Below are 14,032 nucleotides of genomic sequence, written 5' to 3'. Positions count from 1 at the left end.
CAGGTCGAGGCCTCCGATCTTCCAAAGGAGTCACGAACCCCCGAGTCCACAACGGCCCATGCGAGCACCTTTCGGGGCCGACTAGCAACCAGGGCAAACTGCTGGTGCCTAACCCCTCCCCACGTCTCCCCCGCGTGGTAGGGTGTGTGAGGGGAGGAAACTCCTCTAAAAGCCGACACCGCAGCGACTCCGGCACGCAGAGAACGGCGCGGAACCGGGAAGAGGACGCGCCAGCCCGCTCGGGCGTCTCTGATTGGCCGCCGGCGTAGCTTGGAACGCTGGGGGTGTTACGTCACATCCGCCGGGCCCGCCATCTTGTTCCCAGGGGCAGTTGGCGGAAGAGATCGCGCTCCGGGGTCGCCGGCTTTGCCTTCTTGCCCGGAGTCCTCGCAGCCCCGCATCTCGGGGTGGCGGGGCGTCTGCTGTCTACCCCGGGATCCGTTCGTCGACTTCCCCCCCGCCCCCACCCCTCCGTCTCTCTGCCTCGCCTGGCTGGGGCAGAGCCACAGCGCGGGCCCCAGCTCCTGGGGCGGCGATCCATGGAGTAGGGTCCCGGACCGTTGTCCCGACGAGCGAGCGCGACCGAGCGTGGCCCCCTCCCCCGCCCGCCCTCCCTCCCTCCCTCCTCCAGCCGCGACATGGCCAACAACAGCCCGGCGCTGACGGGCAACTCGCAGCCGCAGCAGCACCAGGCGGCGGCGGCGGCGGCCGCGGCCCAGCAGCAACAGCAGCAGTGCGGCGGCGGCGGCGGCGGCGGCGGGGCCGCCAAGCCCGCGGTGTCGGGCAAGCAGGGCAACGTGCTGCCGCTGTGGGGCAACGAGAAGACGATGAACCTCAACCCCATGATCCTGACCAACATCCTGTCGTCGCCCTACTTCAAAGTGCAGCTGTACGAGCTCAAGACCTACCACGAGGTGGTGGACGAGATCTACTTCAAGGTACGTCGCGACTGGGCCTTGGGTGGTGGTGGGGGGGCGGGGAAGGCCTGGTGGGGGGATTCCAGGTCCGGGCTCCGAGGGGGTCTGGAGGAAAACCCGGTGGAGGCGGCCTCTCCCCCCCCACCCCCCTCCCCGCTCCTCCGAGGCCTGAGGCTTTGTGGGTGTGGTGTGTGTGTAGGGGGTGGGGGTGTGTGGGGAGGAAGGGGAACCGAGGCCCGGTTGCCGGGTCGAGGAGAGGGACCCGGGGTCGGGCCGGGGGCCGCCTTGTCTTCTTTACAGATCTTTTTTAAGAACCAGGAGCTCCCCCGCCGCTATCGAGGTTTCCTCCTTTTCTCCTCCGCCTCCTGCCTAGCCCTCGGGGGGGATTCGGTTGGGGTGGGGGAGAGGGTTTTAGGAGAACGGAGAAAAAAAAGAGTAACCGAAGCCTCTCCATCCAGTTCACGGTCTTAAAGATAACATTCCTTACGATGCGGATCTCTCCCCCAAGCGCCAACTTGGTGCTTTCTATCTCTCTCACCCCTGGGCCAGAGCGTGTAGTGACTTCGGTGTTGACCTCGTGTTTGGTACTGTCCAGGACAGACAGGATAATGGTCAGTGCTGTGAGTGTGTGTGTGTGTGTGAGTGTGTGTGTGCGCGCGCACGCGCGTGCCCGCGTGTGTGTGTATGGTGTAGCGTAGAGGGCTGGGCGGTATGAGGGTGGAGAGGTGCCAGGGCAAGAGGTGTACAGAAGGCCTGGAAATTTTCCCAGCAGGAAGTGAGGAGTAAGAGGTCCCAGCCACCTGCGCATTGGGCATATTGCGAATTATCTGGGCCCTGGGCTTCTGCGGCAGGGTCGGTGCTGGCTTGGCTGTGCTGGGGAGCTCACCAGGCGCCTCCTCACTGCACTCTTGTCTCAGTTCTTGTTTCGTTAGCAGGATTGACTCAGTCTTGCAGCGAGGCTCGGAGCAGCCCAGGGTCGCAGGTAGAGGTATGCACTATTAATCATGCTCAATCGCCATAAATGCCTATTTCCCTGGTTAAATGAACGGCTACTTAGATTTTTTTGGGGGCCATTGGTTTTTGGTCGTCACAGACGAGGTTAGCTTTCTCCGCTTCCTTGCAAATTACATAATTTAAAAAATAACTTCCAGGCCTCCAAAGTTAGTTTACGTTTTAACGTATATAAATAATAGCCCAGGGCGCTTAAGCATTTTTAACTAGAACATCAAGTAGACAGTATTTTGTTTGTATTGACACTTTAAAAAATCTCGACATACCCATGTATGTCATTTTTCTGTCATCTGAATACGTGTGTTGACAAAAGGACATTCTCTTTTGCTTGCCATTTTTTCGCAGTTAATTGCTTAGGTTATGTTACTTTTTTATAGAAAACATCTGGGGGAATACAATTTAACTTTGGGTGACAAATTTGGTATTAGTTTACAAGAGTGTAGTAGGTTTAACTGTAACAAAATGTACTAGTTTTAACTTTTTAAAGGTAAGATCTTTCAACATGGATACAGCGTGGCACACAATAATTAAACATGCAGCTAACTTTGAATATGTGAGAATTGGGTTCCTGCACCTTTTGTATAGGCTGTCTTAAAAACTAGGTAAATGTTGCTGTAGTAGAAGATTCTTGTTTACAGTTTAGTTTCAAGTATTGTTTTCAAACAACTTAAGAAAGACCCAGGTTTTGTTAAGGTATTTGGATCAAATAATCATTGACATAGGTAGGCTTATAATACTTTGATCCATCTGATTTTTATCCTTATACTGTACCTACTCTTTGTCTAACTTTTAAGGAATTAAAGCATCTTTATATAGCAAATTCCAGGAAGTAAACTCTAAAAGCCAAGGAGTCGAGCAAAACAGTGTAGTGCTTATATCTAAATGCAAACTTCCCTGTCTAAGCAGTGAGGACTACAAAATGTTTTCACATATATGTGGAAATAGACTTTTAAGAATATGTACTGAAATAACTGGATTTAAGGAACAAGTTTTGTGGATTTCTTTCATATGTAAAAATGTCTTGTATGGTTTTTATAAAGATAATGCTGTTTCTTAATGCCTGTTCACACTTTATGTTCTGGGAAAACCAGATTGGTTTGCATAATTAGTCTAAAAATGAATTAAAACTAGAATGAATTTGAAGCTGGGCAATGGTGGCTCACATCTCATCCTAACTACTTAGGAGTCTGAGATTGAGGATCGTAGGTGGAAGCCAGCCCAAGCAAGAAAGTCCCTAAGACTTTCCTCCAATTAATCACTATAAAACTGGAAGTAGATCTGTGGCTCAAGTGGTAGAGTGCTAATGGTGAGCAAAAAAGCTCAGGGAAAGTGCTCAGCCCTGAGTTCAAGCCCCAGGACCAATACGAAAAAACACACACAAAAAACAACTTGATCCTAGTTAAAATTATAAAATTACAAAAAAAATTAAAAAACTAGAAATGTCTATAATTCTTTATCAAAGTAATTTGTTACAATTCTAGTGAACTTTGAAGGATTCTGGGGATCTAATCCATGCTAAGGCAAGCACACTACCTCTGAGCTACATCCTCAGTCACTACTTCTTATTGTATGATAATAGATTTAAAATCCATCAAAAAATTATACAATTCTGGTTATTTTGAAGATACTCTTCAAGTTAATGCTTAAGTTTTAGTAATACTTTTTACTTCAAATTGTAAACTGAAGTTTTGTTAAAATGTAAATCTTTAAGTGATTCTTAAGAAGTTGTGCAAATTTCCTGATTCTCACGTGTGTAGATAGGAAGGACTATCTAGTTTAATGGGATTTCTGCTCTGCAAACTTTTGAAGGTTTTGTTAAGTGCTAGTAGTTCTGTTTTCTTTCAGAGTCTATACAATTTTTTCCAAAGATTTTTACACTCTTAATGTAAATGAACAATAACGTATACAAAAATGCCAAAATAGTTTTTGGGAAACTGCTCTATTATGAATTTGAGATTACTTCACTCAGGTTTTAAAAAAGTTCAAAGTGTGAATGTTTGTTGTGTTCCTCTTTTCTATTTTCAGGTCACACATGTTGAGCCATGGGAGAAAGGAAGCAGAAAAACAGCTGGCCAGACGGGGATGTGCGGAGGGGTAAGTAGAAGTACGTGCATTTTTTCAGTTCTTCTGTCTGATAACTAAGTTTATTGGAAAACTAAGTCTCATTAAGTCAACTGAGAATTTATTTGCAGATCTTAGACATTTAAAAATGTAAATTCAGTTTTCCAGTGAATGGTCAGGAGAACTGTTTTTATACTTCACTCTTAAGAATTATGGCTTCTTAGGTTTTGATCAGATTTTGGGTGTGAGGTATCTGTTAATTGTTTTCCTTTTTAACTGTTTCCCCTAAAGGTTCGAGGTGTTGGAACAGGAGGAATTGTTTCTACAGCTTTTTGCCTGTTATACAAATTATTTACTTTGAAGTTAACTCGAAAGCAAGTGATGGGTCTTATAACACATACAGACTCTCCATATATTAGAGCCCTTGGATTTATGTATATAAGGTATGCATGTATTTATCTACAATTTTAAATTAATAGCTTCATTTTGATTCACGGCGTAATAAATGTTTCGTTTTCTAGGTATACACAGCCCCCTACAGACCTGTGGGACTGGTTTGAGTCTTTTCTTGATGATGAAGAGGTATGTCAGCAAGGGTAATAATTCGTTTTTTTTTTCTGCTTACTTTCATACTCCTATTCATTAGAGTTTTAGTGTTTTCTAGGATTTTCTATACACTTAATTCAATCACACTTGGAGTTATTGTCCTTTTGCTAAGACTTGATGGCATTAGTATTTTCATTTATTTAATATATATTGCTAATGACCAAAATTTTTCTCTCCAAATTATATCCTGTGTATTGTATTGATCCTAACTTGTACAGTTGATAGTGAGTTTTTTAAGAGGGCATGCTGCAGATTGAGGTAATAAGAGACTTACTTACACATTGCATGTTGATCCAAATGCTAGTATCCATTTGCATAGAAGTACACACTTAGGGAGATTGTTGTGACTTAGGCTGAGAATTTAGATGAGTTAGTCAAGATGACAAAGTATTTTAATTCTAGCTTTTTTTTTTTTTTTTTAATTTTGAAGTGAGAGTCTCACTGTGTTACTCAGGCTGGCCTCCAACTTGCAGTCTTTCCCTTCAGACTCCTAAATATCGAATTACATACATCACTATATCTGGCTAATTAGAACTTTTGGACTCCTAGTATACCACACATGATTTAAAAAGAATTATTTTTTAACATGTTGGTAAAGACATGGGTTTGATGCCTAGCACTGCCAAAAGCAAAAAAACAAAAGAACTTAATTACTTCAGTTTTAAAAAATTTTTAATCTAGCTTGCCACCCTGAGACTCACATGTGTTCAGAAAAGGAAGTTTACTTCAGAAAGCTGTATTTACTGAGTCAGATTTAAAGCATACTTGTGTTAATTTGTTTACATACTTAAGTCTAAAATATATCGATGTACTCAGTTATGAACTGTGTACATGTAATTTCCACTTTTTTTATGTGCTTGTACTGGTACCAGCTTAATTTAGGGCCTCTTGTCCTGCTGAGCTTCTTTGCTTACAACTGATGCTCTACTACTTGCATCATGCCTCCAGTTTGGCATTTTTCCTGGTACAGTGGGGATGGAGTCTCTGACTTTTCTGCCCTGTCTGGCTTCAAACCCCAATCCTCCAAGTCTCAGATTCTTAATAGCTATTACAGGCACAAGCCACAGGCTCTTGGCTTCTCCCCTAATAAAACAGATTTTTGTAGGCTGTATGTTGAGTCCTGTTTTAAAATCTCAAAAAGAATTTGTTGAATTATAGAATGTTCTAAATGGAAAGGTCTTATTTTCACTATTGCACACCTAAAATAGTCTCATTTAGACATTTTTATTTTTCTCTACCCTTTTTCCTTCCCCTTTTGGACTATTTACTGATCAGTTTAATAACTCAGAAGATCCAGAAAGCATTCTAGGTGATAACCATAATCATTAAAGCTTTTTTCTTCTTTAGTTGAGTGTTTTTACTAAAGCACTTCTTTCTGTCTTCAAAAAAAGCATGTCCCTTTTTATAACTGTTACATTAGGTTTTTTTCTGAATGTTTCTGATTAATCTGTTTTTTTTACAAACGCTCAGGTCCTCTATTTAAGCTAACTCATGTTTTCTTCTTTAGATATCTGCAGCGATTATATTTGGAAATACTGTATATCTGAACACTTAAATGTGTGTGAGTGCAAGCAGTTTTACCTTTAGCTCTTGTTTTCCTGTTTAGATAACAAATCTCACTTTCCTTGTGTGCTTGCACTATAGGTTTGGGACTGACAATAGCTGACTAACATGTCCTGAGCTGTGAGAGGGCATAGCAAGAAGGCCTTCATGCGGTAATGACCCTTTTCAGAGACAATGGTCATCATGGATTATGCGTTTCCAATTATTTGTTCATTTATTTATTTTCTACATAACTTTAAATTAGAAACCTCACTGCTTCATGGCAGTTGGTTTGCTATTGCTTCCAGTTTTCTTAGGGCTTCATTTTGTATTGCAGCTATTAAAAGATAGCCAAGAGTTAACTGAACTAGTTCATATACCTAGGTTACATTACCAGGTATAATGTATACAAATGTGTCCACAGACAGATATTCTTAGTAAGTATGTGGAATGGAAATTTAAGTCAGTTGTTAGTCATGTAAGGGGTTTTTCATATTAACTCAGTTCCCTTTATGCCCATGAAACTGCAGGGTTTGTTCTCGCCTGCATGTACACACTAAGCCCAAATACTTCTCTTATCATTCATTACCAGATTAGGATGCAAAAATTGAAACTTTCCTGTTAGAATCTTTTTATACTTGAGATTCCAAAGATGGTAAATTATTTTAGTATGCAGCTATATGCTGAAATCACCTTTTTTTTTGACGGTTAGGGTATCTTTTGTGTTTCATAGGACCTAGATGTGAAGGCTGGTGGAGGCTGTGTAATGACCATTGGAGAAATGCTTCGGTCTTTTCTCACAAAACTGGAGTGGTTTTCTACTTTGTTTCCAAGAATTCCTGTTCCAGTTCAGAAGAACATTGATCAGCAGATTAAAACTCGACCTAGGAAAATCAAGAAAGATGGAAAAGAAGGTGCTGAGGAAATAGACAGACATGTGGAACGCAGACGTTCAAGGTAATGTGACAAACTGTTTCGGTGGGGTTTTTTTGAAAGTATACTCTATACAAGCTGGTGGTTCTTGGTAATTAGTAGCAAGTTCTGAAGAGGCTGCGGCGGCGGGGCGGGGGGGGGGGGGGCGGGGGGAGGGGAGGGGAGGTTATGTGCCACTACTAGGACTTGAACTCAGAGTTCTTACCCTCTCCAACTTTTATAGTCACAGTTGGTATTTCAGTGCTTGGGCCACACCTTCAGTTCCATTGTTTTGTTAGTTAGATATAAAAAGCCTCTGAGATTTGTCTGCTAGGGCTGGTTTCAAACTACAATTCTCAGATCTCAGCCTCTTGAGTAGCTAAGACTATATAACCAGTGTCTGGCAGGTTTTATACTGTTCATTTTACTAGTGTGTTACTTCTTCCCCCTCCCCATAAAAAATAGTCTTTTTGTATACGCCAGTCCTGGCTTGCATGGATACTGTCTCTGAGCTTTTTTTTTTGCCTGTCCTGGGGCTTGAATTAGGGGCCTGGGTGCTGTCACTGAGCCTCTTTGTACTCAAAGCTATAGCACTGTGCCACTTGAGCTATAGTGCCACTTCTGGCTTATTTGAGTAGTTAATTGAAGATAAAGAGTCTCACAGGGATTTTTCTCTGCTTGTGCTGGCTTCCAACTGCAATCCTCAGATCTCAGCCTCCTGAGTAGTTAAGACTACAGACATGAGCCACTGTCACACTGCTCATTTTATTTCTTTATGTGGACAATCAAACCGAAGGATTTATATATGAGGAAGCACTATTCCACTGAAAACTATACTTCCAACTGAGGATTTAATTGTTCCTGATTGTATGTAAGATAGGATTGAACAGTGCTAATGGGATTTTTGCAATATGTTTGGGTAGGTTTTGAAGGAAGGGGCTTAAGGGGCATTGCATGGTGTTGGGAATTCAACCCAGTGCGTTGAGCTATGTCCCCAGCTCTTTATAATATTTCTATTGATATTTCCTTATTTCCCATTTTTTAGATCTCCAAGGAGGTCTCTGAGTCCACGGAGATCCCCAAGAAGATCAAGAAGCAGAAGTCATCATCGGGAGGGCCATGGGTCTTCTAGTTTTGACAGAGAGTTAGAAAGAGAGAAGGAACGCCAGCGGCTAGAGCGGGAAGCCAAAGAAAGAGAAAAAGAAAGGCGAAGATCCCGAAGTATTGATCGGGGGTTAGATCGCAGGCATAGCAGGAGTAGGGAAAGGCATAGGAGCCGCAGTCGGAGTCGCGATAGGAAAGGGGACAGAAGAGACAGGGATCGGGAAAGAGAGAAAGAAAATGAGAGAGGGAGGAGACGAGATCGAGACTATGATAAGGAAAGAGGTATTGATCGAGAAAAGGAGAGGGACCGGTCCAGAGAACGCTCCAAGGAACGGAGAAGTAGGGGGGAGGTGGAAGAGAAGAAACATAAAGAAGACAAAGATGATAGGCGGCATAGAGAGGACAAAAAAGATTCCAAGAAAGAAAAAAAACACAGTAGAAGTAGAAGCAGAGAGAGGAAACACCGGAGTCGGAGTCGAAGTAGAAATGCAGGGAAACGAAGCAGGAGCAGGAGCAAAGAGAGATCAAGTAAGCACAAAAATGAAAACAAAGAAAAATCAAATAAACGAAGTAGAAGTGGCAGTCAAGGAAGAACTGACAGTATTGAGAAAAAAAAACAACATAGTCCCAGCAAAGAGAAATCTAGAAAGCGTAGCAGAAGCAAAGAACGTTCCCACAAACGAGATCATGATAGTAAGGACCAGCCAGACAAGCGTCGGAGGAGCCAAAGTGTTGAACAAGAGAGCCAAGAAAAGCCACAGAAAAACAAAGATGAGACTGTGTGAAGATTTTTGTATAAGTGGATCACATTGAATCCTATCAACATTTGATTAAATCTTTTTTTTCCCCTGAGTTAAAATTGTGCAGTAGTTAAACTCTTCAAGCTCTCCATAGGCTGCATTTTCATTTCTTCATTTGGTGTAGGGAAGTGCCTTTGTAATCCCATTCATTGCATTGACATTTTCACCCACTTGTTGAGTTGATGATACATGATGCACAGAATGTTCTTGCATTTTTATTGTTTGGTTGTTGTTGTTTTTTTTTTTTTTAAGATGTACAGTCTGTACATATGTCCTGAAAATGTTTTAATTCCTTTAGGCATGGTTGCCATGTTGGTTAAATTTGTATAAGGCAATAAACTGCCGCTACTTATATTTTTTTGTAGGTGTGGGATTATGGTTGTGTACTGAAGTTAGCATGGCTGTGCTTTCATAATAGAATGCTGAAGACTTTGGGAATGGATCTTGGATGTCGTCTTCTAGGAGAGTTGTGTTTTCAGTGTACATGAAGGCGACAATTGTAGGCTTAACAATTCTTGTCCACTGTATATTATCTTGAAAGGCTCTTGTTAATATGTTGTACTTAATATTCTCCACAGTTAACTTTAGAGAGAATTTATAAGAAGTTAGTTTCTGATGCAGAAGTTTAAATTAGGCTGTGATTGGATCAGGTCCTTTTAGCATTCTACCTCAAAGGGACATTTAGTATGCCTAAAACGTATTCACTTAGTTATCCTTTTTTATTTGAAAACTACATGTAACCTTTTTTTTCCTTGATTCTTTCTCAGATTTTTAAAGTACTATATTAAAAAAAAATTAATGTCTAAAGCCTAGCATTCTTGGAGCAACCCTGTACTAATATGTAATTGGGAGAGGGTGGGGCAGATGAATAGAGAAACATATTCAAGCCTCAAGCTTCCAAAGCATTTTTATAAGTGGAAAATACTTAAATTATGAAACAGCTTGATATAGCATCCTTTTTTAAAACTCAACTTTTTTTATTGATAATGAAGATTGCTGTTTTGTTTTTAAACATAATATAGAACAAAATTAAAAGTAATGCTGTGCTGCATTATTTAAGACTATCAGCAAATTGATAGATTGTTCTTATGACCTGTATTCTGAGAACTATCATGAGTGTGGAATAAATACTGGATTAAATCCTTTATTCTGGGTGTTGGCTTTTCCCCCATTTGTTACCTTTTCTTTTTTAAAGTTCTCTAAGTGGATAAAATACTAGTAAAGTCACACTGTGTGGAGAAATAACCTTGGCTATAGATAGATAAAAGTCAATTTTAAACTAGATTCAAATCTGATATTCTTAATAGCCGGTACTTTTGTTGGAGATGTTTTGTCAGTCACTGAGGAGGGTAATCTCCTGATTAGTTAGTTCCATGTTAAAGGTGCTTATTGGTGTTAATTTTTCTTGGACTGTATGTTAGTATTTACCATCTGAACTTGAAGGAAATTTTTATAACCAGTTATTTTTAAAACAAGCCCAGAGTGATAGATTTCATTAGTGGCAGGACTAAGTGAGTGTTGCTGACAATATAGTGGTGTTTCTGTACCAACATGTATTTTAACCTAGTGGTTACGTTTGCCAACCGAAGGACACTCAGAAGCTACCTTGCAAAACTGCTACATGGAGCCAAGAGTCCTCCATAACATGGGCTAAACATTTGTACCTAATTAAATTTAAGAAGAAATTCATTAAATGAACAAATTCCTCTTTAAAAATGCTGTTTGGTTTTTTGAAGAAGATTCATGTTTGAATTGACCATCAAGTGACATATGTAGGTAGACAGAAAAGGTAAAAATCTTCATGAAAGCCAGTAAGGTGGGGAGTAGGGGTGTATTTGGATTTTTTTTGTGTGTGTTGGGGGGGGGGGGGGGGAGGTCCAGTTGTGGGACCTGAACTCTGAGCCTGGGTGCTGTCCTTCAGCTCAAGGCTAGTGCTCTACCACTTGAGCCACAGTGCCACTTCTGGCTTTTTTTTTTTTTTTTTCTGCTTATGTGGTGCTGAGGAATTGAACCCAGGGCCTCATGCATGCAAGGCAAGCACTCTACCACTGAGCTACCTTCTCAGCCTGGATTTATTTTATTTTATTTTTAAATATGTAGTCTCAGTACAGCCCTGGAAGGAAGGCCTCAATCCTGCCTTCACTTCCTAACTACTGAGGTTCTAGGCATGTACCACATACCCAGTGTAGAACAAACTTAAAAATGGGTTTCTGGTTTTTGTTTTTGCCATGCAGAGGATTGGAGCAAGGCTTACAGTAGGTAAGTGTGTTGCTTCTGAGCTCTATCCTCAGCCTCTGAAGAATCTGCATTTAGCATACCTAAATTATGCTACTCCGTTCAATACAACCCTGCTTGAAATAGTTTGGTATTTAAATGGTTTGGGCATTTAAAATACCCAAGTTGAAGCTGGACTCCAGTGGCTCACACCTATAATCCTAACTATACACATACTGAGGTCTCAGGTTCAGTGACATCCCAAGCAGGCAAATTCACAAGACCTCTCCAGTTAGCCACAAAAAGCTGGAACCAGAGGTGTGGTGTAAGTGAGCACCAGCTGTGAGTGGAAAAAGCTCAGCAACTAAAAACTCAAGGAGTGGAGTTCAGGCTCTCCAGTACTAGCACAAAAAAATGGAGTTGAAAGTGCCATCACAAGTTATGATTTTGTTTTTGGTGGCCTTGTGGCTTGAACTCAGCCTTACACTTCCTAGGCAGGCATTCTACTAAGTTACTCCTAGCCCTTATATGTGCTTTTATGTTGTCAGTCATATCTCTTACATAATCATGATCTGTGCTGTAGCATGCAGGTATAATATATTCAGGTGTGTAGGAGAGTGCTATTTCAGCTCATGGAACAAAGGATTGTGCTGTTCAAGTTGAGCAGCTGACCTAATGCATTTCATACTGCACATAAACCATGAGGTTTATCATAAGGGTTGGGAAAATTCTCATAAGCTCTGATCTGCAAGTACCTTCTCCTGGGGCTTTATTCTGTCAATTACTTAGCTAATTGGGTCAGTTTTAACACACACAATGGATGTGTGTGTGTGTGCCTGTGTATCCCATCAATTCTAACCCCCTAACAACTGAAATTAACAAAACAAATGGCACTTGCTGAGCAGATGCAAAAAGTCTTGTCCTCTCTCCCTCTTAGAGACTTTCAAGTCACCAGACTCCTAGATCCAGCAGTGCCAGCAAAAGACATTTCTTCCTGAATGGAATATCTGATCCTTATGTGGGAAATGGAGTTATACCAAACCTTGTTCAGTACAGCTATTTTTGAACGTGCCAGTTAGCTTTTAAACTTTTTTATGGGAGATAATGTGTGGGTTGTCGGGTTCCAAACCCACTTTTCATGGCCCTGCTTTGTGATTGTGGAACTCAGGTCTTCCAAACTTTCCTTTGCCATCTGAGAAAAATTTTACTATGGAAGAGGCTGCAGAGGGCATGAGCTTCTGGCTACTGTCTTGGTTCTGCCAGGTGTAGAAGCCAGTAGGATAATCCAGGTCATTCCGCAAATTTCAGTGGCATGTCACTGATGGAAGTTCTTAGCAAATTCTCCCTGCCAGCTTCCCAGAAAGCCTTGTTGCACCCCAGCAGGCAACTTCCCAGGGAGTCATAGCACTTCACTTAGTAATGGCCTAGTTTTTTGTTGACAATCCTCCTCTCCCCCATTCTCCAGCCCCCCTTCAAGATCTCAGCGCCTAGGTCAAAGCTACATTCTCTCCATCAAAGTCAGTTTTTCAAGAGAACCTCTTCTAAATTTGTGACTTGTTGGGCACTCACTATTGCTATATTTGTTCTCTTACTAATCCCCTGTTACTGATTACTAATTCTTTACGTCAGACTTTCCTTGTTGAAATTAGTGTATTCAATAGACATAGAACATAGGTCCTGAATGTGTGTTGATGCCCATCCCCTAGGAACCACCTCATTAAGTTGATGACTTCTGATGTAAAGGGCTTGCTTAGCTCAGTACATTTACTGATAATTTAAATGAATTAGACTGGCTTTCTTCAGAGGTTTAATTGAGAAATAAGAATTGAAGGATGGAGATGTGGCTCCAGTGGTAAACTTTTGCCTATCTAGCAAGCATTTTGCCTTGAATTCAAATCCCAGTACTTAAAACATAAAAACAAGCCGGGTGCCGGTGGCTCACGTCTGTAATCCTAGCTACTCAGAAGGCTGAGATCTGAGGATCACAGTTCAAAGCCAGCCTGGGCAGGAAAGTCCATGAGACTCTTATCTCCAATAAAGCACTAGAAAACCAGAAGCGGTGCTGTGGCTTAAGTGGTGGAGCGCTCACCTTGAGCTGAAGAGCGTAGGGCCCAAGCCCAGAGTTCAAGCTCCATGACCGACTAAAAAATAAAAACAAAAACAAAAAAAGTGTCAAACAGTTTAGCTGGGTGTGGGTAGTGCACACTTGTAATCTTAGCTACCTCTAGAGGCTGATCCAGAGTACTGCAGTTTGAAGCCAGTCTTAATAAGACTGGAAAAGCTAAAAGCTAAGCCACAGGTATGGTCCAAGTGCTAAGATTTGCCTAGCAAGTGAAAGTTCAGGCTACCATCAAAAATAATAAAGAATTGCCTAATTCTTAAAAGTTTGTGCCAGACTTGCATTCTCATCATGTGAGGTTTTAAGGATTGTCATAAGAACCAGGCACCAGTGGCTTATACCTGTAATCCTAGCTACTCAGGAGGTTGAGATCTGAGGATCATGATCTCAAGCCAGCCCAGGCAGGAAAGTCTGCAAGACTTATCTCCACTAAATTACAAAAAAAAGCTGTAATGTAGTTGTGGCTCAAATGTTTCAGCATTAGAAGCTCAGGGACAGCCCCCAGGCCCTGAATTCAAGCCCCAGGCTGGCACCAAAAAAGAAAAGAAAAAGGCAGTATACCCTAATGCTACCTTGCTTCCTGCTAGCCATCTAGTCATTTTCTAGTCTGGCCAATGTATATCCTTGTAATTTCTCTTTTCCTTAAGATGGCCTGAGTTTCTTTTCCTTGAAACCAGGAACCCCTCCCTGGTTTATTTTATTATAATTCTGGGGGAGGGGGCTGGGAAGGTGGCTCAGTGGTAGAG

General features: G+C 41.8%; 1 protein-coding gene across 1 annotated transcript; it reads left to right on the top strand.

The window, feature by feature from the left end:
• The first annotated feature begins 300 nt into the window (after positions 1-300).
• Prpf38b (pre-mRNA processing factor 38B) lies at positions 301-10,100 on the top strand. Its single transcript, XM_042675756.1, has 6 exons — positions 301-938; positions 3,954-4,022; positions 4,281-4,432; positions 4,511-4,571; positions 6,871-7,094; positions 8,095-10,100. The coding sequence occupies exons 1-6, from the start codon at positions 639-641 to the stop codon at positions 8,936-8,938; spliced, it is 1,650 nt and encodes a 549-aa protein (XP_042531690.1). The 5' UTR covers positions 301-638; the 3' UTR covers positions 8,939-10,100.
• The last annotated feature ends 3,932 nt before the right edge of the window (positions 10,101-14,032 follow it).

The sequence above is a fragment of the Dipodomys spectabilis genome, unplaced genomic scaffold (assembly GCF_019054845.1).
Source record: "Dipodomys spectabilis isolate Male_0828 unplaced genomic scaffold, ASM1905484v1 ptg000002l, whole genome shotgun sequence".
NCBI classification, from domain to species: Eukaryota; Metazoa; Chordata; class Mammalia; order Rodentia; family Heteromyidae; genus Dipodomys; species Dipodomys spectabilis.
Note: the sequence above shows the minus strand (reverse complement) of the source record. Positions and strands in the feature narration are given on the sequence as shown.

What these genes read in the sequence shown, in the direction of transcription:
- Prpf38b (XM_042675756.1), top strand. Translation starts at nt 639, where the DNA reads ATGGCCAACAACAGCCCGGCGCTGACGGGCAACTCGCAGCCGCAGCAG. An exon ending in AGACGGGGATGTGCGGAGGG is followed by an intron (nt 4,023 to 4,280) that starts GTAAGTAGAAGT and finishes TTTCCCCTAAAG; the next exon opens with GTTCGAGGTGTTGGAACAGG. An exon ending in GTGGAACGCAGACGTTCAAG is followed by an intron (nt 7,095 to 8,094) that starts GTAATGTGACAA and finishes CCCATTTTTTAG; the next exon opens with ATCTCCAAGGAGGTCTCTGA.